The 24091-nt window shown below is 39.8% G+C and overlaps 1 protein-coding gene across 8 annotated transcripts in view; it reads right to left on the bottom strand.

Moving 5' to 3' along the window:
* Positions 1 to 24091, bottom strand: part of PHACTR4 (phosphatase and actin regulator 4) — a 109688-nt gene that overhangs the window by 42207 nt on the left and 43390 nt on the right. Inside the window, exon 1 of one of the 8 annotated variants that reach the window (XM_010830165.1) lies at positions 8697 to 9585. The exons of the other annotated variants lie outside the window; for them this stretch is intronic. Within the exon in view, the coding sequence (XP_010828467.1) occupies positions 8697 to 8742 (46 nt within the window). The 5' untranslated portion in view covers positions 8743 to 9585. Of the gene's footprint in view, positions 1 to 8696; positions 9586 to 24091 lie in introns of those variants that run through there. 8 annotated transcript variants of the gene reach the window in all.

Genomic DNA, 24091 nt, shown 5'->3' with positions numbered 1-24091 from the left:
GGATCTTTAAGTAATTAAATGGTAGTAAGAGGTAGCCCAGAGAAGGCAATGTCACCCCCACTCCAGTACTCTTGCCTGGAAAATTCCATGGATGGAGGAGCCTGGTGGGCTGCAGTCCATGGGGTTGCTAAAAGTTGGACACAACTGAGCGACTTCACTTTCATGCATTGGAGAAGGAAATGACAACCCATTCCAGTGTTCTTGCCTTGAGAATTCCAGGGACGGGGAAGCCTGGTGGGCTGCCATCTATGGGGTCGCACAGAGTTGGACACGACTGAAGTGACTTAGCAGCAGCAGCAGCAGCAAGAAGTAGCCAGTCAAGCCTTCCCTACTTACATTCAAGAATATTTCCAAGAAGGGAAAGTAGCTGACTGAAAGTAGACTTATAATAACATTCTTTGGAAAGACCTACTCAGCCATCTGCCTAAATCCAACTTTGAAGAGTATGAAACAGGTATTAGCCTCCCATTATCAAACTCCATTTGGGCATATATTCTTCTTTAAAAAAAACCCCAAAACTAACAAAGTTTTATTTAGAACTAGGGGGGCAAGGATCAAAAAGCTTAAGTTCTCATTAACATTCACACAAAAATCTAGTAGACTCAGCTTTGGAAGATGGAAGCTGCCTAAAGATATTATTTCTGACAGTCTTATTTAGAGTGGTATATAATTGTGAATATCTTAATGTATAACAATGGGTATATAAATAAACTGAAAATTTTATATAAAACAATATATAATTATTAAAACTAGGTTTCTAGAGTAATAATTCAAGGTTAAAAACAGGGTATATATTTATTTACATTTACATTATTTACACATTACATTATCTAAACTATACTACACATTAAAAAGGAGAATGGAAGGAACTAGTCTAAAATGTAAACATAATTTGATGGTAGGATTATGGGATATTTGCTTTTCTCCTTTCTAGCTTCTTATATTTTGTGTGTGTGTGTTTTTCCTTTACAATGAACATGGATGGCTTTTATAATTGGAACAAAAACAAATTCACTTTGAAAGTGGGAGCCCATAACAGTTAATAAAGTCCAGCATATACATAAATACACAATGGAAAACAACTCTTCCTAAACATTAGGTTCCTATAAAAATGAATTATTTCCCACATAAAAATCACAGTCCGAAGTATTAACCAAATTAAACCATTCAAGGCCATTTTCTTTGGTATCTGGAATAGTGATAGATGAAGCTAGAGAACAAAGTTAATGGTAATCTAAATTCACCAGGTGTAAGCTTTTCAGCTGTGGAATGAAGGGTTTTAAAGTATGCACAAATCCTTGATAGGGGTGGCTGATTAGATGTAATTGAAGCCACTAATCTCTGTAGCATTCTTGAATCCATTAAAACTGTTCAGGTTTCTTACTATGAATTTTTGTCTGACATGAAGAAAATTCAATTGCACCACTTAGAAAACTGCAATAGAAAGAAAGAAAAACTGATGGATGAATAAATGATACAACAAAAACTATAGTTCAGATGTCTAGAAACCACTTTTTAAAATTTTAATGATACAATTACACCTCAAATATTGTTTCTGTACTCCTAAATAAAGGACTTAGAGCATGAGTTTGAAACCACTCATAAGCAAATTTGCACATCAACCAAACATTTGTCCTCAACAACTCTGATTTTACGACCATCTCCCTCCTATTGTCAATTTCACAGAAGAAATACAGGAGTCACATTTGGGTATCTCATTGTTTAAATTAATTACGGAACTTAAAATGTATTTATGGTCCCATTCTGTTTTCCATGAGAGCCAAAAGAAGGTGGTTTCCCTCCTTATTTCCCTTTGTTTGCCAGAAAACAGGGTGTAGAACGCTGCTTACAGTTTTATGGTGTGTGTTCCAAAGAAGTCACGTAACTGCAGGCCACTAGGAAAGCTGTGGAGGTCCTGGTGCTTTCTGGAGGGGGTGGAGGTTAGGAGTGCAAGATACCCAACTAAATTACAGTCTGGAGTTTGAAGCTTCAGTAGTATCTTGAAACTGTGCCCCCGTGTTTAAACTACTTACTTCCTCCTTCAAGTTGTAGTACCTCACATTTCATCGACTTCTTTTTGTAAATTTAACTAATTAAATCTTGCATTATTTTTGGCTGTGCTGGGTCTTTGTTGCTGCGTGCTGGCTTTCTCTAGGTGCGGTCAGTGGCGGCTACTCTCTAGCTGCTGTACACCATGGGCTTCTCACTGCAGCGGCTTCTCCTGTTGTGGAGCACAGGCTCTAGGCGCATGGGCTTCAGGAGTCGTAGCCAACGGGCTCAGTAGTTGAGGCTCACGGGCCCTAGAGTGCGCAGGCTTCAGTACTTGTGGCACACAGGCCTCCTCTCGGATCAGGGATTGAATCTGTGTCCCCTACACTGCAAAGCGGATTCTTAACCACTGGGCCACGAGGGACGTCCTAGACTTATTTCTTATGTATTATGTAGAGTTCTAGCAGTTTGCTCTTCAACCCTCAGTTTTTTCCTGGTTGGTATTTAACTCAATGTTTTTAGTTCAGGCTCAGTTGATTCACATGAATTTCTGAGGTGATTTTTAAATAAATGTATAGTATTATTAAAAAATTACTTAGTACTTTTCATCTTCAGATAAAGTATTCATTGACTAGTTGCTGTGGGTACATATTATACCTACATTACTTGCTAGAGATAAAGGATAAAACAGGGTTAAACAGTAAGCCCAGTTCATTTTAGAATCTGATTTACAGCCAATTCTTGGTCATCCAAGTTGGAAGGCAAGTTAAGGCACAGGCAACTGTAGTTGACAGATAACTTAGTTTTCAAGACAGTCTTCTTTACCCACTACCCTTCACTAGATTTAGTAATAAGCAACAAATTTACTGGGACTCTCTTAGTTCGAGCTCTATTTCTTATACCTTATTGAGTTTTTCTGCATATAAGTTAAATAAACAGCGTGACAATATACAGCCTTGACGTACTCCTTTTCCTATTTGGAACCAGTCTGTTGTTCCATGTCCAGTTCTAACTGTTGCTTCCTGACCTGCATACAAATTTCTCAAGAGGCAGGTCAGGTGGTCTGGTATTCCCATCTCTTTCAGAATTGTCCACAGTTGATTGTGATCCACACAGTCAAAGGCTTTGGCATAGTCAATAAAGCAGAAATAGATGTTTTTCTGGAACTCTCTTGCTTTTTCCATGATCCAGTGGATGTTGGCAATTTGATCTCTGGTTCCTCTGCCTTTTCTAAAACCAGCCTGAACATCAGGAAGTTCACGGTTCACGTATTGCTGAAGCCTGGCTTGGAGAATTTTAAGCATTACTTTACTAGCGTGTGAGATGAGTGCAATTGTGCGGTAGTTTGAGCATTCTTTGGCATTGCCTTTCTTTGGGATTGGAATGAAAACTGACCTTTTCCAGTCCTGTGGCCACTGCTGAGTTTTCCAAATTTGCTGGGATTTCTTTGGAAGGAATTATGCTAAAGCTGAAACTCCAGTACTTTGGCCACCTCATGTGAAGAGTTGACTCATTGGAAAAGACTCTGATGCTGGGAGGGATTGGGGGCAGGAGGAGAAGGAGACGACAGAGGATGAGATGGCTGGATGGCATCATTGACTCGATGGACTAGAGTTGGAGTGAACTCCGGGAGTTGGTGATGGACAGGGAGGCCTGGCGTGCTGCGATTCATGGGGTTGCAAAGAGTCGGACACAACTGAGCGACTGATCTGATCTGATCTGATTGAGTTTTTAAAAATGTATAGAATTTAAAGTGTATAAAATTCTCCTTTTACCCACAAAGCTTTTAATAATCAGTTATTGTCCAAAACTTAAAAATACATAGCTTTGTGCAATAAGATACACACATTCCATTATCAAGAGGCACCAATTATCTTTTTTTTTTAAGTTCAAGGAATACAGCATAATGATCTGATTTATATATATAGTGATCAATTACTTTTATAATCTCATGATTCTGTTTAATTTCCTTTTATGCCCATCTAACTTGAAACAGATCTTGCTTTTATACGAGCATTTTAACAGCATTAGAACTCTGTAAATGGAGAATACTAATTTATGGTACTTACACTATTGTAGTTGCTTTTGCCTTCGAAAAGAGGATTATTATTGGATTTAAAAAACTGTTTTAGAAAACTGCAACAAAATTACAGAAAGCAAAACCTGCCACTAATGAACAAAGCAGGCTTTGTCTGCAACAGGCCCATAACTTCCCTTGGAAATACTGCATAGTTCTGACCTTTGGGAAATAGAACTGGGAAAGCACTCATGAAGACAGCTCTCTTCTGTATCTTTCTCTGTACCTGCAGGTAAATTAGGTCTGAGATTCCAACTCTAGGAAAACAGTTCTTTGACCATAATTGCACCAAGAAATTATGGTGCTTTACTCTGGCAAATTGGATGTTTATAATTTTTTGATAAAAGTTGCAAGTTGCAAGTTTTTATAGTGAGGTGCGAGATAATATATTCTCTCAGGGAAAAAAACCTTAAACATCTCAAAATTAACCAGCAAGTAGAAAGAAGTAATACATTATTGTGACAATGGGCTATTCAGAAAATAATTTTTGATTGGTATTCTACATTCAATAACAACGGAAAATCCTTTAAGGAGTTCATGACAGACCCCTACACTTTCTCCTGATTCTTGCATCACATGAAGAAAGTAATCCTGTTCCTTCTTTCTCAGAAGCATTTATTTTTAGGTCTAGATAGGTATGAGAGACGTCTGATAATTCTGATGACCAAGTAGTGCCAAGTGTTCTTTCAAGTCTCATGAAGAAGTTTATTTTTAATTAGTCCATCTATTATTCATTTCTATGTTAATATTGTTATATAACTATATTAAAATTTGTCCATCCACCAATCCCCTTACTGATCTTGCCTCCAAATAACATATTATTTCTAAAGCACCCTTCCCAAACCACTATTTTCATGTCTAAGAACCCACAACAACAAATTTCAGAGCAAAATGAATCAAATGATGATGGAAAAGGAATGAAGAGAAAATATGACAATACAATATCTTTTGATGCAGCATATCCTTATACAAAGGAAAAGTGGCAGTGGGGAGAGGGCAATTAGTGAGTGAAAGGTACATGATGGGGCCAAAAAAAAAAAAAGAGCTAGACAGGGGGAATGGAAAGGCAGAAAGAGAAGGACAGTTCTAGACTAAATGGCTGGGTAGAATTTATTAAAATTCTTTCTGCCTAATTTAGGGACATGTGATAATTAGCTGTTTGTTTTCATATGATAACATAGTAAAGGATTCCAGTGAACACAGAAACAGCTTTTACATTGATTGAGAATTACAGAGTATTATTTGAAAGTTTTACCTCAGTAATTTTTATTTTTGGCCACAGAGCATGGCTTACAGGATCTTAGTTCCTTAACCAGTGATTGAATCCACACCCCCTGCAGTGGGAGCATGGACTCTTAACCACTGGACTGCCAGGGAAGTCCCTATCTCAGTAAACCTACAGACCTCTCCTATAGATATATTTCATTTTAATATGAACTGCTGAGGAACACTGTTTATTTCCTTGAATGGACATCACAGCGTAAATTCTTACTCTGCATTCAAATTCTCTATTGGCTCACCTGTTGTTAGAGAGAACCTACAGTAAAAATACTTGTTTTTACACAACATCTCATAAATTTGTATGTGAGTTCTCCTGCAAAGTTATTTATTTGAAAGCAGACTCTTCTTGGTTAACACCTCGATACTTCCATTATAAGCCATGGGCGGCTAACAACCTTAAAAAATGGAATATGTCTTATACAAATTTTAAAATATGTAAAAATTTTACTTTGAATATTTTACATTCTTTCAAAATTTACTTGTTTGTTTGTTTATGGCTGTGCTGGGTCTTTGTTGCTGTGCAGGCTTTTCTCTCGCTGCAGCAAGCAGGGGCTCCTCTAGCTGTGGTACTTGAGGTACTTGGGCTGCTCATTGTGGTGGCTTTTCTTGTTGTGGAGCATGGGGGCTCTAGACGCTCAGGCTTCAGAAATTGCAGCTCCTGGGCTCTAGAGCACAGGCTCAGCAGTTGTGGTGCATGGGCTTAGTTGCTCCGCAGAATGTGGGGTCTTCCTGGATCAGGGATTGAAGCTGTGTTTCCTGCATTGGCAGGCAGATTCTTTACCAGTGAGCCACCAGGGAAGCCCAATATTATAAAGTCTTGACTAGAAAGAAAACTTCTTAAAGGCACAGACAGGAATTATACCCATAGAGTCTGCCACATTCACAGTGCCTTGAAAATAAGAAATCAATACATTCATTTATTTATTTTTGCATCATTTGGCTTGCCAAACCCAGTACCATCAAGTTTGAAGCTTAAAACTAACTACTGTATTACAGGCCGAGAACTTTGAACAAACGATTTAGCTCTTAATTTACTTTCTACATTTATCTTTCCAAAGAATCTGGTAAAATATTCTTACCAGACACCTACCCATTGAAATGCCTTTAAAATTTCATGAAGAAACTATTATATTTGGTAAAAGACTTTATAGTAATGGTATAGTCCTCAAAGTCATCAATGTTGAGCCTTCAAGACCTGGTCCTGATTTGCTCAAATAGAACACATCCTGAATTATAAATGATAAAATGAAGTCTGTCCATGAAAATAGCTTATCGTTACCTTTGAATTACATAGATAATAGGAAATAAAATCCAAAAATTATACTCAGAATATAAAAGCCTTAGTTAGGTACCCGAGTGATCTCTATTTCTTCTTCATAGGTCTTTTTTTTTTTTTTTCCGGCCGCACTGTGCATCTTGTAGGATCTCAGTTCAAGAACCAGGGATTAAACCCAGATCATAGCAGTGAAAACCCAGAATAGTAGCCACTAGGCCACCAGGGAAATCCCTACTTCAGAAATCTTTTATTAGGGTTGTTGGTAGGCAGAAAAACTGATGAATGATGAGTCCTACTTTTTTTATAGGCAGAAAAGATTATGAATTTTATCTACTGAGATGAAATTTTTTGTCTAGTATTAGATGTTAAATTAGCATTCTGCATAAATATCACCACTCATTAGTAAGTTGTACCTGCTTACCCATCTTGCTTTTCAAAGACCTTTCATTTCCATCTCTCAGATAAATGCCTAGCATGATTTACATCCTGACTTATTAACAAAGAACTATCTTTGTAGTAGAAACCACAGGAAAATTTAATGGCCCAAAAGGGAATTGACTAAATTCTGGAGAGTGGTTACCTCTGGGAACAAAGAAGCAAAATGTTATCATAAGGGAACGTGGGAATAGAGAGAGGGAATGGGGGGAAATATCTCCATTTTTAATTTCATCTCTTAAGATAAGTAGAAGCCCCAGAGGGTCTTTTATATTTTCCTCTATACCCTTTTCTACCTATAAAATATTTCATTAAGAAAAAAAAGTGAGCTACTGAATTGATATAGACTCAGCCCTGGTGATCAAAGTAAAGTCAGTCAAGTTCTGATTTCAGTTCTAAAAATATGTGGCTGAATCACTTACTTTGCAATTGATGTGCCCAAGTTTCAATAAAACATGAAAATTACTTTGTAGGAATTTCATCTGGCAAGTTCTCAGGGGAAAATACACCTCTAGAAATGAAATTACATTAAACCACAAGACATATTTGAGAGTGCTACCTGTGTTCCCACACTTCATGGCTTTCTTTAAAGTCACTAACATTTTTTATTTCTGGGGAAAAAAAAAAGTAGCCTGGGACTGAACATATTTTATGGTGCTTCATAAATCAAAGAGAAGGTATAAGAAGGTATAAACCTTTTTTAAAAAGTATAATGTCAAGAAATGATTCACAGGTTTTTCCCCACTCTGTTTATATTTAACAACCCTTTAATGAATATCCACTTACATCTATCTTTTCCACCTTTCCATCTTCATCTTCGACAAAACCGCACAATGCTAGGAAAACGAGTCTCAGTGACAGTGAACCTCCATTTCACTTATATTCTTTGAAACTCTGGCTACTCTTACAATGATCAGCCTGGTCTCCAGCTATTTCTGAGACAATAACACTTCAAATGCATAGCACTGACTTCAAAAATATTTATACCAAGCGTTGCCTTATGAGAAACGGAAACACCAGCACAATGGAAGAAGCTTGGAAAGCTTATTTGGAAAATGTACAACTGAGCCTAAAACTTTAACTTAAATCTTAAAAATGGTCCTGTTGGGAATTCCCCGGCAGTCCAGTGGTTAGGATTCTGTGCTTTCACTGTAAAGGGCACAGTGGAACTGGTTCGGGAACTAAGATCCCTCATGCCATGGCCAAAAAAACAAATCAAACCAAAACAAAACATGTCCTGTTTATAGAAGTCAACAATTCTAGTTCTATACCGCATGTATATATCAACAGTTCAAGTCCTGTAAAACAGCAGTAAAACACCACTGACTTCTTAACAACCACGAGTTCTTGTAGCACTTATTTTCCGCAAGGGTAAGAAATTAACAGATGGTTTCCTAGCAATATTATCTTAAAAGTCCAAAAGGATCAAGTAAAACAAAACTATGAGTTGTAAATTAATATAACTGAATGAAAAATGAACTTATATTTTTCTTCATTTATTCTTCACAAAGTGATTAAATATCCTCAAGTTAAAAACATCAAAATCCTCATATTCAAATTCCTATAAAATATTCAACTTCACCTGTAAATCTGCCTTGCCTCTGTCAAGATTTTGTTTTATTGCCTTCTATTACTCACCAACTCCATCTGGATTTACCGGTCTGGAGATGTCAGCTTGCCCCATGATTATGTTGTCTGAAGTGTCTCACAACAGCAAATTGTCACGAACCAAAGCAAACTTTTCTTAAATGATAAATCCACATAAGGAGGCGTCGTGCACTCCTCTCTCAGTGTCACCGCCAGACATCAGGACATGGCACCAGGTCAGTTAATCTGCCGGAGTTTCTGTTTCCCTGTATCCCGCCCGGACCAGGCACTGGTGGTTCTCACAAATAATCTTCACGCTGGCTCTCTTCACACAGGAATGCCTGTCATTCCAGAGTGCACACTGTGAAGAGCTCCAGGGCAGGAAGGGGAGGAGACTGCCAACCACATTCTAGTTGCTGAGAGGCATAGCCCTGAAAGTCCACACCTACTTTTCCTGACACTGAGCTGGGTTACAACTTTCCAGACTCCCAGTCATGAAGCGAGACTACCAAAGACTTCAATTTAATTTTAATCACACAAAAAACATCAGGGTTATGCATAAGCAGGCTGATGGGAGCAGGAGTCCATTCCAAGGTATGTTCTAGACACAGGCTTGCCTCAAAATCAGACCATTCTGACTCTTCCCTGCTTGCCCTAAAACTGTAGTTCCTACCTGTGAGAGCATACTCAGAGAAGAATGAGATTTGTGTACTGGGAATTAATAACATTAGAAACAATATTTTAGAACTAAATAGATTTTTTTCTAAAAATAAAAAGAAATATATCTGAAAATCTGGCTCACTAAAATAGTAAAATTGAAATAAACATTTGTAAGATATTACATAATACTTCAGGTTTCCCTACTGACTCAATGGTGAAGAATCCACCTGTCAATGCAGAAGATGTGGGTTTGATCTCTGGGTTGAGAAGATCTCTTGGAGAAGGCAACTCACTGCAGTATTCTTGCCTGGGAAATCCCATGGACAGAGGAGCCTGGAGGGCTTAAAGTTCATGGGGTCACAAAAGAGTCAGACATGACTTAGCAACTGAACAACAACAACTTGTAGTACTTTTCTTTCTGTTTAAATTCAACAATAATCTTGAGAAATCAAGATTGCTGGGAGAAATATCAATAACCTCAGATATGCAGATCAGAAAGTGAAGAGGTACTGAAAAGCCTCTTGATAGTGAAAAGAGGAGAGTGAAAAAGTTGGCTTAAAGCTCAACATTCATAAAACTAAGATCATGGCATCTGGTCCCCTCACTTCATGGGAACTAGATGGGGAAATAGTGGAAACAGTGTCAGACTTTATTTTTCTGGGCTCCAAAATCACTGCAGATGATGATCACAGCCATGAAATTAAAAGATGCTTACTCCTTGGAAGGGAAGTTATGATCAACCTAGATAGCATACTCAAAAGCAGAGACATTACTTTGCCAACAAAGGTCCGTCTAGTCAAGGCTATGGTTTTTCCAGTGGTCATGTATGGATGTGAGAGTTGGACTGTGAAGAAAGCTGAGAGCCGAAGAATTGATGCTTTTGAACTGTGGTATTGGAGAAGACTCTTGAGAGTCCCTTGGAGTACAAGGAGATCCAACCAATCCATTCTAAAGATCACTCCTAGGTGTTCATTGGAAGGACTGATGCTGAAGCTGAAACTCCAGTACTTTGGCCACCTCATGCGAAGAGTTGACTCATTAGAAAAGACTCTGATGCTGGGAGGGATTGGGGGCAGGAGGAGAAGGGGACGACAGAGGATGAGATGGCTGGATGGCATCACTGACTTGATGGACATGAGTTTGAGTAAACTCTGGGAGTTAGTGATGGACAGGGAGGCCTGGCGTGCTGCGATTCATGGGGTCGTGAAGAGTTGGACACGACTGAGCAACTGAACTGAACTGAACTGAGTAATTTTGAGCACTATATTAAGGAGCTTTACACTGTCTATATCCTTTAATTATCACCACAACTAAACAGGAATTGTGAAGAATATATTATTATCAGATAAGAATACTAAAGCTAGTGAGGTCAAATCCTGTGTTTGTCAAAGCCCTAATATTCCTTTAACAAAAAACAGCTACCCCTGAAACTGAGCTTTTAGCTTAAATCTTTGTTCTGCAAATTCAGATTCCAGGAAGATTTCTAGTATCTGGATTTTTCCCTTTGCCTTTCATTAGCACTGCTCTTCTTTTCCCATTATCTTATCTCTATTATCTGTTTGCCTTTTTTTTTTTTGAATTTGTGGCCATGCTTCCCAGCATGAGAATCTTAGTCCCCCGACCAGGGATTGAACCTATGCCCCTTGTAGTGGAAATGTGGTGTCTTAACCACTGGACCTTCAAGAAACCCCCTCTATTATCTGCTTTTGATTAAATAGCAAAGGTAAGGAATAAGAGGCTGCCCTCGTAGCTCAATCGGTAAAAGAATCTGCCTGCAATGCAGGAGACCTGGGTTTGATTCCTGGGTTAGAGAAGATCTCCTGGAGAAGGATATGACAACCCATTCCAGTATTCTTGCCTGGAGAATCCCATGAACAGAGTCTGGCAGACTACAGTCCCTGGGGTTGCAAGAGTTGGACACAACTCAGTGACTAAACCACCACCAAGGAATAAGAAAATGACAATGCTAAGGCATCAGTAAGAAAAAAAATGTGTACACTTGGACAAAAATTATTTGTTAGTAATAGTAGTAAAAAAAATATGATATTGACCATGAAAATTGGAAAGAATAAAAGGAAAAATACAAAAATACATTGAAATTTTACATTGAAAGAATGCTCCAACTTTACAATGTCAAATACCTTCAAAGCGGGCCCTTACATTTATTAGCCTGAAAACACACATGTGCAATAGCACCTCTGACTCCTGGAAAATGCGGAAGCAGAGGTGGGAAAAACATCCCCAGCACCTACATATCACAGTTACCATCATCATGAAGAAAACACAGCATATAGTTTAAGAAGATGAGCTTTGGAGGCAGACTACCATTTTAATTCCAGCTCTATTACAAGGTGTGAACACTAGGCAAGTGGCTTCATCTCCCTGGGCCTCATCTGTTACCTAATCTGTAAAGTGCGCATAACAATACTTAGCAGTACAAGGCAGTAGTAAGCATTAAATGACACGAACAGAAATAAAGCACTTCATAACGTGTCTGGCTCATGGAAAAATCTCAATAAATGCAAGCAATACTCATCATTGTTGTTATAGTGAAAAAACAAGTCAAAAAAGGAGAGCTTAGGCCAGAAAACCCAGCCATTACCAAAAGGTTAGTCAGAAACGGAAGAGGATGACATTTCTGTACCATGAATCCAGAGAGCAAACTGGAAGAAGCAGGCCAAGGAGGAAGTCTGAACACAATCAGGGATGGTGCATAGAAACATTAAGCAGATGGAACAGCCCAGACGTGTGGACTACCATGAATTAGTTCAAAACAGGCACATTAAACACACACACACATACACAGAGCCCAGAAACTGTACTACAGAATCTAGTTCGTGCTGACAGAACCGTATAAGAATAGAACAGACAGGGAGTTTCTACATGGTCCAGTGATCAAGAATCTGCCTGGCAATGCAGGGGACATGGGTTCAATCCCTGGGTCAGGGGAGATCTCACATGCCACAGAGCAACAAAGCCTGCAGGCTGCAAACACTGAGCTTGCACTCTAGGGCTCCGTAAGAGAAGCCACCGCAGTGAGGAGCCCGCACACCTCAGGAAGAGTAGCCCTCGCCCACCTCAACTAGAGAAAGCCTGTATGCAGCAACAAAACCCCAGCATAGCCAAAAATACTTTTTTTTAAAAAGAGTAGAACAGATAGATTTAAGGATCCTTATCTCATATGGCTACTGTTTACCATCTGCCAATTTTAAATGCCCAGCTTGACTTGGCTCACTACTAATCTTGGGTATTTGAAAACAGAAATAAATCCAAGGCCTCCAAGGTGGCTCAGATACCAAGAATCTGCCTGCCAGTGCCAGAGCTTCAGGAGACTCGGATTCGATTCCTGGATTGGGAAGATCTCCTGGAGGAGGAAATGGCAACCCACTCCAGTATTCTTGCCAGGATAACCCCATGGACAGAGGAGATTGGAGGGCTACAGTCCATGAGGTCGCCAAGAGTCAGACATGACTGAGTGACTGAGCATGCATGCACAATAAACATAGGATTAAATAAAGAATCTTAGTGATCATCCGGCTCAATCTCCTACTCTTTATAAAAGAAAGACTGAAGGTTCAAGAGGTTAAATGCTTTGCTCAGAGACAGCACTAAAACCCAAGTCTCCTGATTCTAACTCCAGGACTCACTTTGGTTCTTGTAAAAATGGCTAAGGATATATTTATTTCCTAAAGACAGAATCATTTCCCAAGGAAATCCATACTTTACAACAATCACAAATCTCTCAGAAATTCTAATGGTGTCACCTATGTACCAAACCAGACTGGGAAACGAGTACGTCAAAGCTGTATATTGTCACCCTGCTTGTTTAACTTATATGCAGAGTTCATCATGCAAAATGCCAGGCTGGATATGGCACAAGCTGGAATCAAGATTGCCGGGAGAAATATCAATAACCTCAGATATGCAGATGACACCACCCTTAAGGCAGAAAGTGAAGAGGAACTAAGAAGCCTCTTGATGAAAGTGAAAGTGGAGAGTGAAAAAGTTGGCTTAAAACTCAACATTCAAAAAGCAAAGATGATGGCATCTGTTCCCATCTCTTCATGGCAAATAGATGGGGAAACAATGGAAGCAGTGATAGACTTTATTATCTTGATCTCCAAAATCACTGTGGATGGTGACTGCAGCCATGAAAGTAAAAGACGCTTGCTCCTTGGGAGAAAAGCTATGAAAAACCTAGACAGCATATTAAAAAGCAGAGACATTACTTTGCCGACAAAGGTCTGTCTAGTTAAAGCTATGGTATGGTTTTTCCAGTAGTCATGTATGGATATGAGAGTGGGACCATAAAGAAAGCGGAGCACCAAAGAATTGATGTTTTTGAACTATGGTGCTGGAGAAGACTCTTGAGAGTCCCTTGGACAGCAAGGAAATCAAACCAGTCCATCCTAAAGGAAATCAACCCTGAATATTCACTGGCAGGACTGATGCTAAAGCTGAAACTCCAGTACTCTGGCCACCTGACAGGAAGAACTGACTTACTGGAAAAGACCCTGATGCTGGGAAAGATTGAGGGCAGGAGGAGAAGGGGATGACAGAGGATGAGATGGTTGGATGGCATCACTGACTCAATGGACATGAGTTTGAGCAAGCTCCAGGAGTCGGTGATGCACAGGGAAGCCTGGCGCGCTGCAGTCTGTGGTGTTGCAAAGAGTCGGACACAACTGAGCGACTGTACTGAATGAACTGAGGTACCAAATCAACAAATGTTCCCTAACCAGCATGTCTCAGTTTCATTCTAACAATCAATATTCAAGATTTTTTTTTTGATGTGGACCATTTTTAAAGTCTTTATTGAATTTGCTACAATATTGATTTTATGCTTTGGTTTTGTGGTGGTGAGGCATGTGGGATCCCAGCTCCCTGACCAGGGATCAAACCTGTACCCCCTGCATTGGAAAGCAAAGTCTTAATCCCTAGAGAGCTAGAGAGTCTTCAATATTTACTCTGTAACAACAAAAGTAGACAAGTGGGGAAAGGGGAAGATATTGGCCCCCTGATGGCTTTAAAACTTAACAATAAGGCCTTGAGTTCATTCTAGCTTTCCATGCGGTACATTTTAGAAATGCAAAGGCAACTCTCACTTCAACTTTGTAAGAAGTAGACAACTCTCTCTTAAGAGTCACCTAATAAGCTTCTCTTGTAGTTCACTTGGTAAAGAATCTGCCTGCAGTGCAGGAGACCCCAGTTCGATCCCTGGACTGGGAAGATCCCCTGGAGAAGGAAATAGCAACCCACTCCAGTATCCTTGCATGGAAAATCTCATGGACAGAGAAGCCTGGTGGGCTGCAGTCCATGGGGTCGCAAAGAGTTGGGTACGACTGAGCAACTGACACTTACTTATTTAATAAGATACTTTCTTTTAGAATACTTTTCTTCCACAGATTATTGCCTCAAGGAATGGGGCAAGTCATTGATTTAAATTTGTGAATCTCTTCCAGTTTTATTCAGGGAAAGAGCAAAAGAGGCCTTATGAAGCTTAATACGCAAAGTAATCTAAGCTACAGTTTAGATTTGAGTGTGTGTGCGCTGTCACTCAGTCGTGTCAGCTCTGCAACCCCATGGACTGGCGCCCTCAGTTCCTCTGCCCATGAGATTTCCCAGGCAAGAATACTGGAGTGGGCTGCCATTTCCTCCTCCAGGGGATCTTTCTGACCCAGAAATAGAACCTGTGTCTCCTGCATTGTCAGGCAGATTGTTTACCACTGAGCCACCTGGGAAACCCCACAGCTTAGATTTAAAGAGAAACTGAAGCCCTCTAACCAGTCTCACTTTATTGAAGAACTGTTTCTAAGCAAACAAGGGTGAGCACTCAAAACCTTTAGTGATGTTTATAACAGGTTCGATTCCTGTTGGCCAGCACATCAGACAATAACATGACAACATGCTTTATATTTTCAACAGTTTACAAGATCAAAAAAGTGTAATGCTTCCATATAAATGTACTTTTATGCCGAAGTATCAGTATAAATTGGATTACCTAGGAGAGTGAGCTCTTCACTATTTCAATCACATTTCCCTCAGCTTAATTCAGCATACAACTTTCTTAAGTTTGAGATGTCTCAAGAAGGAACTTTAGTGAGAGGTTGGGAAGAAAATCACTTTCCTCTGGGAAAGGTTCACAGAGAGAAATTAACAGCTCAAACAGACACATATTCAAATGAAAAACTAATTTTCAACTTCTGGATATATAATTGAGGGAGGGAGCAGCTTTTTATTCTTTATTCCACCACCTAATTCTATCTACTCTGGCTGGCTCTGAACAGGAGATCAGTTCAGTTCAGTTGCTCACTTCTGTCCAACTCTTCGAGACCCCATGGACTGCAGCATGCCAGGCCTCCCAGTCCATCACCAGCTCCAGGAGTTTACCCAAACCCATGTCCATTGAGTCAGTGATGTCATCCAACCACCTCATCCTCTGTCGTCCCCTTCTCCTCTCGCCTTCAATCTTTCCCAGCATTAGGGTCTTTTCAAATGAGTCAGCTCTTCACATCAGGTGGCCAAAGTATTGGAATTTCAGCTTCAAACATCAGTCTGAACAGGAGATAACATCCTTTGATAATCTATATCTCAAATTCCAAGTGGAAATTATAAAGCCCTTGTAAATGCTTCATTATCTCATCTATTTGTATAAACCTCTCCCTTGGTTTGGAATTTCTTTTCCTTATCCACCTAGGGAACTCCCACTCATCCTTTAAGAATTGGTTCAAATGCTGCTTCCACTATTACAAGCCTTTTCTTAGTTATTCAAGCAGAATTCAAACAAAGATTTACTGATCACTGATTATGTGCCCAGCAATGTGTTGGAACTAAAAACAATAGTTTTTTGTCCTTAAGGTGCTTACAGTTCAAAGAAATAGGATCTAGAATAGAGCACGATAAGCACCTAGGTGCTACACAAACACACACTAGTGGGTGCAGAGGTGTCTACTTTCTCCTCAGTGATCAGAGAAAATATTGTGAATTAAATGACTTCTAAAATCTGAGTCAGTCATAGAAGAAATAACAGAGGCGAGAAAAATATCAAGGCAGCAAGAGAAAACACTGGAAGAGTAAAGAGCCAACTACGACATCATGCCAGATATATCACCCTAAATTTGCCAACAAAGGTCTGTATAGTCAAAGCTATGGTTGTTCCAGTAGTCATGTATGGATATGAGAGTTAGACCACAAAGAAGGCTGAGTGCCAAAGAATTGATGCTTTCTAAGTGTGGTGCTGAAGAGGACTCTTGAGAGTCCCTTGGATAGCAAGGAGATCAAACCAGTCAATCCGAAAGGAAATTAACCCTGAATATTCATTGGAAGGACTGATGCTGAAGCTAAAGCTCCAATACTTTGGCCACCTGACCTGAGGAGCTGACTCACTGGAAAAGATCCTGATGCTGGGAAAGACTGAGGGCAGGAGGAAAAGGGGTTGACAGAGGATGAGATGGCTGGATGGTTTCACCAACTCAATGGACACAATTTGAGCAAATTCCAGGAGGTAGTGAAGGACAGGGAAGCCTGGCATGCTGCAGTCCATGAGGCTGCAAAGAATGAGAAACAACTTAGCCACTGAACAACAACTACCACAAAAAACAAATTGCAATGGTCTTCAGACTTCTCCACTGAGCAGGAACCATGATGTATTTACACTGAAACCCTCAATGCCTGGCACAACTTAGTGCACAGTGGACATGCAAAAAGTATTTATTAATCTTCAGTACAATGGAAGAAATAGCATTCCTCAACTTTAAGCTTTGCTCACAGCACTTATAAGTTGAACAAAAAGTTCATTAGTTCTTTTCCATAAGATGGCTCTGCTGCTGCTGCTAAGTCGCTTCAGTCGTGTCCAACTCTGTGCGACCCCAGAGACAGCAGCCCACCAGGCTCCCCCGTCCCTGGGATTCTTCAGGCAAGAACACTGGAGTGGACTGCCATTTCCTTCTCCAATGCATGAAAGTGAAAAGTGAAAGTGAAGTTGCTCAGTCGTGTCCGACTCTTAGCGACCCCATGGACTGCAGCCCACCAGGCTCCTCCATCCATGGGATTTTCCAGGCAAGAGTACAGGAGTAGGGTGCCATTGCCTTCTCCGAAGATGGCTCTAAGTAGCACTCAATTATCTTTAACTTCATTCGAAACAATTTTGTTGGCTTGCACTGTGACAGCTGTTAAATCAGTATGCATTAAAAAAAATCAGAATTGGTGAATTTTTGTGTAGCCATTTTAATATTAAAGATGGAATAAAAAACAATATTTTAACATATTATGCTTTATTATTTCAAGAAAGGTAAAAATGCAACTGAAATGCAAAAATAGATTTGTGCAGTGTATGTAGAAAGTGCTGTGACTGACTGACTGTGTCAAAAGTGGTTTGGGAAGTTTTGTGCTGGAGATTTCTCCTTGGACGATGCTCCAAGGTCAGGTAGACGAGTTGAAGTAGTCAGCAATCAAACTGAGATGTGACTTGAGAACAATTAATGCTATACCAGGTGAAGGATACCTGACATACTCAAAATATCCAAATCAAGCATTGAAAAGTCATTTGCTCCAGCTTGATTATGTCAATCAATTTGACATTTGGGTTCCATAGAAGTTAAACAAACAAAAAAAACCCTTCTTGATTGTATTTTGGCAGGTGATTATCCACTTAAACGTAATGAAAATGTTCCCTTTTTAAAGCAAATGAGGAGGGGTGATGAAAAGTGAATACTGCACAATAATGTAGAATGGAAGAGATCGTGGGGCAAGTGAAATGAACCACCATCAACCACACTGAAGGCTGGTCTTTTTCCAAAGGTGATGCTGCGTATACGAGATTGACAGGGAGTCCTCTATCATGAGCTCCTTCCAGAAGACCAAACGATTAACTACGACAAATGCTGCTCCCAATTAGATCAAATGAAAGTAGCACTCGATGAAAAGCATCTGGAATTAAATCAACAGAAAACTCATAGTCTTCCATCAGAATAACGCAAGACCATGTTTATTTGATAACTAGGCAAAAACTTACAGCTTAGCTGCAAGTTCTGATTTATCTAGACATTGCACCTTCGGACGTCCATTTATACTGGTCTTTACAAAATTCTCTAAATGGAAAATAATTTCAGTTCCCTGGAAGACTGTAAAAGGCACCTGGTAAAGTCCTTTGCTCAGAAAGACAAAAAGTTTTGAGAAGATGGAATTATAAGGTTGCCTGAAAAATACTAGAAGGCAGTGGAACAAAATGGTGAACCTGTTGTTCAATAAAGTTCTTGGTGAAAATGAGAAACGTGTTTTTTAGTTTTACCTTAAAACCAAAGGAACTTTTTGGCCAACCCCATAGTAACAAAAGGCAGTTAAGGTGAAAAGTATCACAGATGAAGGGATGGAATAAATATAAAGACCATACACTAATCCATCATTCTAAACAATCTTGAGAATTGTCGTGAAACTCTCAATTTCATGGGGAAAAAAAAATGGCATCTTAGGATGGTTTTTGAGAATTTACTGCTTTGCAAGTGGTAACAACTTTCAAAGAAGACAAACGTGTCAGGTAAATGTTTACATAGATCCTCATATAATCACAACTGCTAGGCTCATGCAGAAAGCACGTCTTCTTCAAGTGAACTAACTGGAAGAACAGGCTGAAAGACATAGGCTAAACTTAAGGGGGAGCCACTGGGACTGCCATCCCTGACTCCAGTAACACCGCTTTCTTTCTGTGGCTCACTCATTGGAGGCAAAAAATGAACACCCCTGCCACCTGTTCTACATCAAATACGGCAACTGTTGTCCCTTGCCTGCCCCGCTTCCAGAAGGCTGCATGGCTTACCAGAGAGAAAAGCGAGGTTTCGGAATTATATATATGTAACTGTGGAAAATTTCAGCTTTTCCATTTACTGATTAAGAGACTCTGACTGCTGCTGCTGCTAAGTCACTTCAGTCGTGTCCGACTCTGTGTGACCCCGTAGACAGCAGCCCACCAGGCTCCCCCATCCCTGGGATTCTCCAGGCAAGAACACTGGAGTGGCTTGCCATTTCCTTCTCCAATGCATGAAAGTGAAAAGTTAAAGTGAAGTCGCTCAGTCGTGTCCAACTCTTAGCGACCCCATGAACTGCAGCCTACCAGGCTCCTCCATCCATGGGATTTTTCAGGCAAGAGTACTGGAGTAGGGTGCCATTGCCTTCTCCGAGAGACTCTGAACAAGTTACTTAACATATGATACAGAGATAATTATGCAGAGTTTTTGTGAGGATTAAATAAGAGAAATCTCTAAATTACAGTCTGATGATTGAAGGTGCTTAATGTATTTGGCTTCTTCTTGCCCCACTTAAGATTCTTTACATATTTAAATGACACCACAATGTTTACATTTAAGCATCACAGTTTCTTAAAAAATGGGAGAGGTTCTGACGGGCTGCTACATCACCAAGGCTATATACATGACACGAAGAAATGTAATGCTTACAAGCCTACAATATGTTGGACTGTGTTTATGGGAGAAAGAAATTGAATTATGCCAGCAGGACTGCTTTCAGATCCATGGAACAAAAGACCTCAGGCTAGGGAATGGGAGCTATTGAAATTCCTTTTGTTTTCTCTTAAAGCTTTTTTTTTTCAAAGACAGTAAGTACTTAAGGGTGCCCTAGTGGTCAGGAGCTGTTTCTAGATTTGAGGAGCTGGTCATAACAATTATAGTGAACAGGAAAGTTTCAGTTAAGAAAGACAAAGGGTTTCTCTCTGCCTAGGTTAAGGGACTAGGTAGGTCTTCACAGCACAGTAGAGTCAGCGGGAAAGGTAAGCCTATATGAAAATGAGAATTAGCTGAATGGAAATGAGCGGATGTGAAAAAAAATAATTGAGCAAAAAGATTCACAGGTTGTGTGGATGAGGGAAAAAGGGAAATGAGAAGAGGATAAAAATGACATTCATGAAACTTTAACCACTATGTGACATCAGGTATTTGGATCAAATTATTGCCAAGTTTCCTTCGAGTTCTGAAATTCTATGGCAGGGTCAAACTAATGACTTAACTAATTCAGTGTTCTGTTTCAAATAATGGTCTCAAGAAATGTTTTATTACAGAGAACAGTGGCCATGGTGCACTTAATATAGCTAACCCAACTCAATGCTTGCCATAGAATGCAAAATAAGTGCTTAATGAATTGGGGTATTATTATTGGGAAGCCACAATCCTCATTTATTCATCCCACAAATATTTCCTGAGTATCTCTAAAGTATTAGGTATTGTTTTAGGTGTTGGAAACACTGCACTAGATATAAAGAGGGAAAAATCTACGCCTTCTTTCTAGTGTGTTAGATGGTGATAACTGCTATAAAAAAAATTATTCCGGGAAAGGAAATAGGACGGGCTAAGAGAGAGGGAATAAGTTATAAACTGTGCAAGCAGAAGGGCCTCATTGGGAAGATGATACGTAAACAGAGACCTTTGCAACACATTCTTCAATTAATGTACTAAAAATAAATATTAATTGCAACTATGGTTTTTCCAGTAGTCACGTATAGATGTGAGAGTTGAACCATAAAGAAGGCTGAGCACAGAAGAATTGATGCTTTTGAACTGTGGTGTTGGAGAAGACTCTTGAGAGTCCCTTGGACTGCAAGGAGATCCACTCAGTCAATTGTAAAGGAGATCAGTCTTGGGTGTTCATTGTAGGACTGATGTTGAAGCTGAAACTCCAATACATTGGCCACCTGATGTGAAGAACTGACTCATTTGAAAAGACCCTGATGCTGGGAAAGATTGAGGGGAAGAGCAAAGGGGCCGACAGAGGATGAGATGGTGATGCCATGTCACCGACTCAATGGACATGGGTTTGGGTGAGCTCCGGGAGTTGGTGATGGACAGGGAGGCCCGGCGTGCTGTGGTTCATGGGGTTGCAAAGAGTTGGACACGACTGAGCGACTGAACTGAACTGAACTGAATGACTGGTCAGTGAAGTAAGGGTTATCAAATGGGCTGGTCAGTTCTCAAATACTTAAAAGATGTGCTAACACTGCAGTCCCTCTTCAGTTCAGCTCAGTTCAGTCACTCAGTCGTGTCTGACTCTTTGAGACCCCATGAATTGCAGCACACCAGGCCTCCCTGTCCATCACCAACTCCCGGAGTTCACTCAGACTCAAGGCCATCGAGTCAGTGATGCCATCCAGCCATCTCATCCTCTGTCATCCCCTTCTCCTCCTGCCCCCAATCCCTCTCATCATCAGAGTCTTTTCCAGTGAGTCAACTCTTTGCATGAGGTGGCCAAAGTATTGGAGTTTCAGCTTCAGCATGAGTCCTTCCAAAGAACACCCAGGACGGATCTCCTTTAGAATGGACTGGTCGGATCTCCTTGCAATCCAAGGGACTCTCAAGAGTCTTCTCCAACACCACAGTTCAAAAGCATCAATTCTTTGGCACTCAGCTTTCTTCACAGTCCAACTCTCACATCCATACATGACCACTGGAAAACCCATAGCCTTGACTAGACGGACCTTTGTTGGCAAAGTAGTGTCTCTGCTTTTCAAAATGCTATCTAGGTTGGTCATAACTTTCCTTCCAAGGAGTAAGCGTCTTTTAATTTCATGGCTGCAATCACCATCTGCAGTGATTTTGGAGCCCAAAAAAATAAAGTCTGAGCCTGTTTCCACTGTTTCCTCATCTATTTTCCATGAAGTGATGGGACCAGATGCCATGATCTTAGTTTTCTGAATGTTGAGCTTTAAGCCAACTTTTTCACTCTCCTCTTTCACTTTCATCAAGAGGCTTTTTAGTTCCTCTTACATATGATTATTTACCTAAATTAATATTAATACATTTGTATTAAATACAATTTGCAGTTCAGTTTCTCAACTGTATTAGCCACATTTCACACATGGCTACCACACTGGCCAGTGCAGATCTAGAACATTTCCATCACTGCACAAAGTTCTATCAGACAGGGCGAACCCAAAGGATTTTTAAAGCACACTTATAAGTCTTCCACTAACATCAAAACAGAGTATTTCATAGGCATGTGGTATCTATTTTCCATGCCACCAACTACTAAACATCAACTACTAAAGGCAGTATACTCTGAAGAAACATTGACAGTTTAAAAAAGTTTCCTTTTATTCAGTTACAAACTACTGAGATATTTATACTCACAATCTTTGATACTCTTCCTTTAACAGCTGAATTACTATTTCCTTTCCTAGTAACACACAAGTAAAGCCTTTGACTATTAATAACAACTTAAAGCCTAAAGAAGGATGATTTTATCTCAGTGTAAAGATATATGTAGAATTATATCCATTTGTTATTGCTTGAAAATCAGCAACCTCCATCTTACTGAACATCCATTTAATATTCTTTCTACTCCAAATAGTACTTTTTTCATGTAGTTATAGTGAAAGTGATTGAGAAATCTTATCTTAAATACAAAAATATTTTATAAAACCACATAACATCCATAAAAACTAAGTCCCAAATGGCCTCCACTAAGGAACCTGGAGGTATCAATGATGTGTAGAAACTAACCAGTCAGAAATTAAGGAGCTGCCCATCACAGGGTTTTTGACACACTGGATGTTCTCCAGTAAGGTGGCATTCATTGCTGATGACTCAGAGAGATGACTCTGAGCCAGTATCACTTCTCTCCTTCCTTCTCTCTCTTTCATAACTCTAACTTCTTTGGCCCTCAGTTTCATTTTAAGACAGTAAGAAAGAAACCTAATTACCAATACTCAGCCACATATCCAGTGGGAATACAATTCATGCCTGATGATAGCTATAACATTTGTAACAGTTATTCAGAAATTTCCAACAGGAAATCCCCTTAAACATTCTTTTCCGGTACATGTGCAGGAGCATACATACTTTATCTTCTACTAAATAAAAATTCTGAGTAATGAACACCTGGTTACACCATGAGTCAACAGTAATTCCGCAAAAGAACCAAGGGTGACTACACAAACGGTGTTTCTATCAAACTTGCTCCATCCAGTAATTCAATGTACTTTATTCTGTTTTCTATGTAAGAGATATCCATCTCTTTTATACCATTCTTTTCCCTCAAAACTCTCAAACTTTCACAACCACAGAACCTAGGAGGTGAGGCACTGGAGGAAAAATTGGTTGTATTTATAAATTCAAAGAGAAGAAGTGTTGTGGATTACACATACCTTTGCTTCTACATCTTATTTTTAAAAAAGTAACAGTGAAACATATTAACACTTTAGGGAAACAATGCATGAAGTCAGAGGAAGTAGGAACAAACTGTCCCTTCGCTCATCTGACAAAGCAATGAGACCAATTCTAGTTTTGTAGCTGTTAAGTTGCCCAGTCAGGTTCCACTCCCTGCAGACCCCATGGACTGCAGCATGCCAGGCTTCCCTAATCCTTCACCATCTTCTGCAGTTTGCTCAAACTCATGCTCATCAAGATGCTATCCAACCATCTCATCTTCTGTCGCCTCCTTCTCCTCCTGCTCTGGATCCTTCCCAGCATCAAAGTCTTTTCCAATGAGTCAGCTCTTCACATCAGGTGGCCAAAGTACTGAAGCTTCAGCTTCAGCATCAGTCCTTCCAATGAATATTCAGGGTTGATTTCCTTTAGGATTGACTGGTTTGATCTCTCTGCTGTCCAAGAGACTCTCAAGATTATTCTTCAGCACCACACTTCAAAAGCATCAGTTCTTCAGCACTCAGCCTTCTTTATGGTCCAACTCTCACATCCATACATGACTACTGGAAAAAACCACAGCTTTGACTATGTGGACCTTTGTCAGCAAAGTGATTTCTCTGCTTTTTAATACACTGTCTA

This window comes from Bison bison, unplaced genomic scaffold (genome assembly GCF_000754665.1).
Source record: "Bison bison bison isolate TAMUID 2011002044 unplaced genomic scaffold, Bison_UMD1.0 scf7180017864516, whole genome shotgun sequence".
NCBI lineage: Eukaryota > Metazoa > Chordata > Mammalia > Artiodactyla > Bovidae > Bison > Bison bison.
The sequence above is the reverse complement of the archived record's forward strand: the minus strand, read 5'-3'. Positions and strand labels throughout refer to the sequence as shown.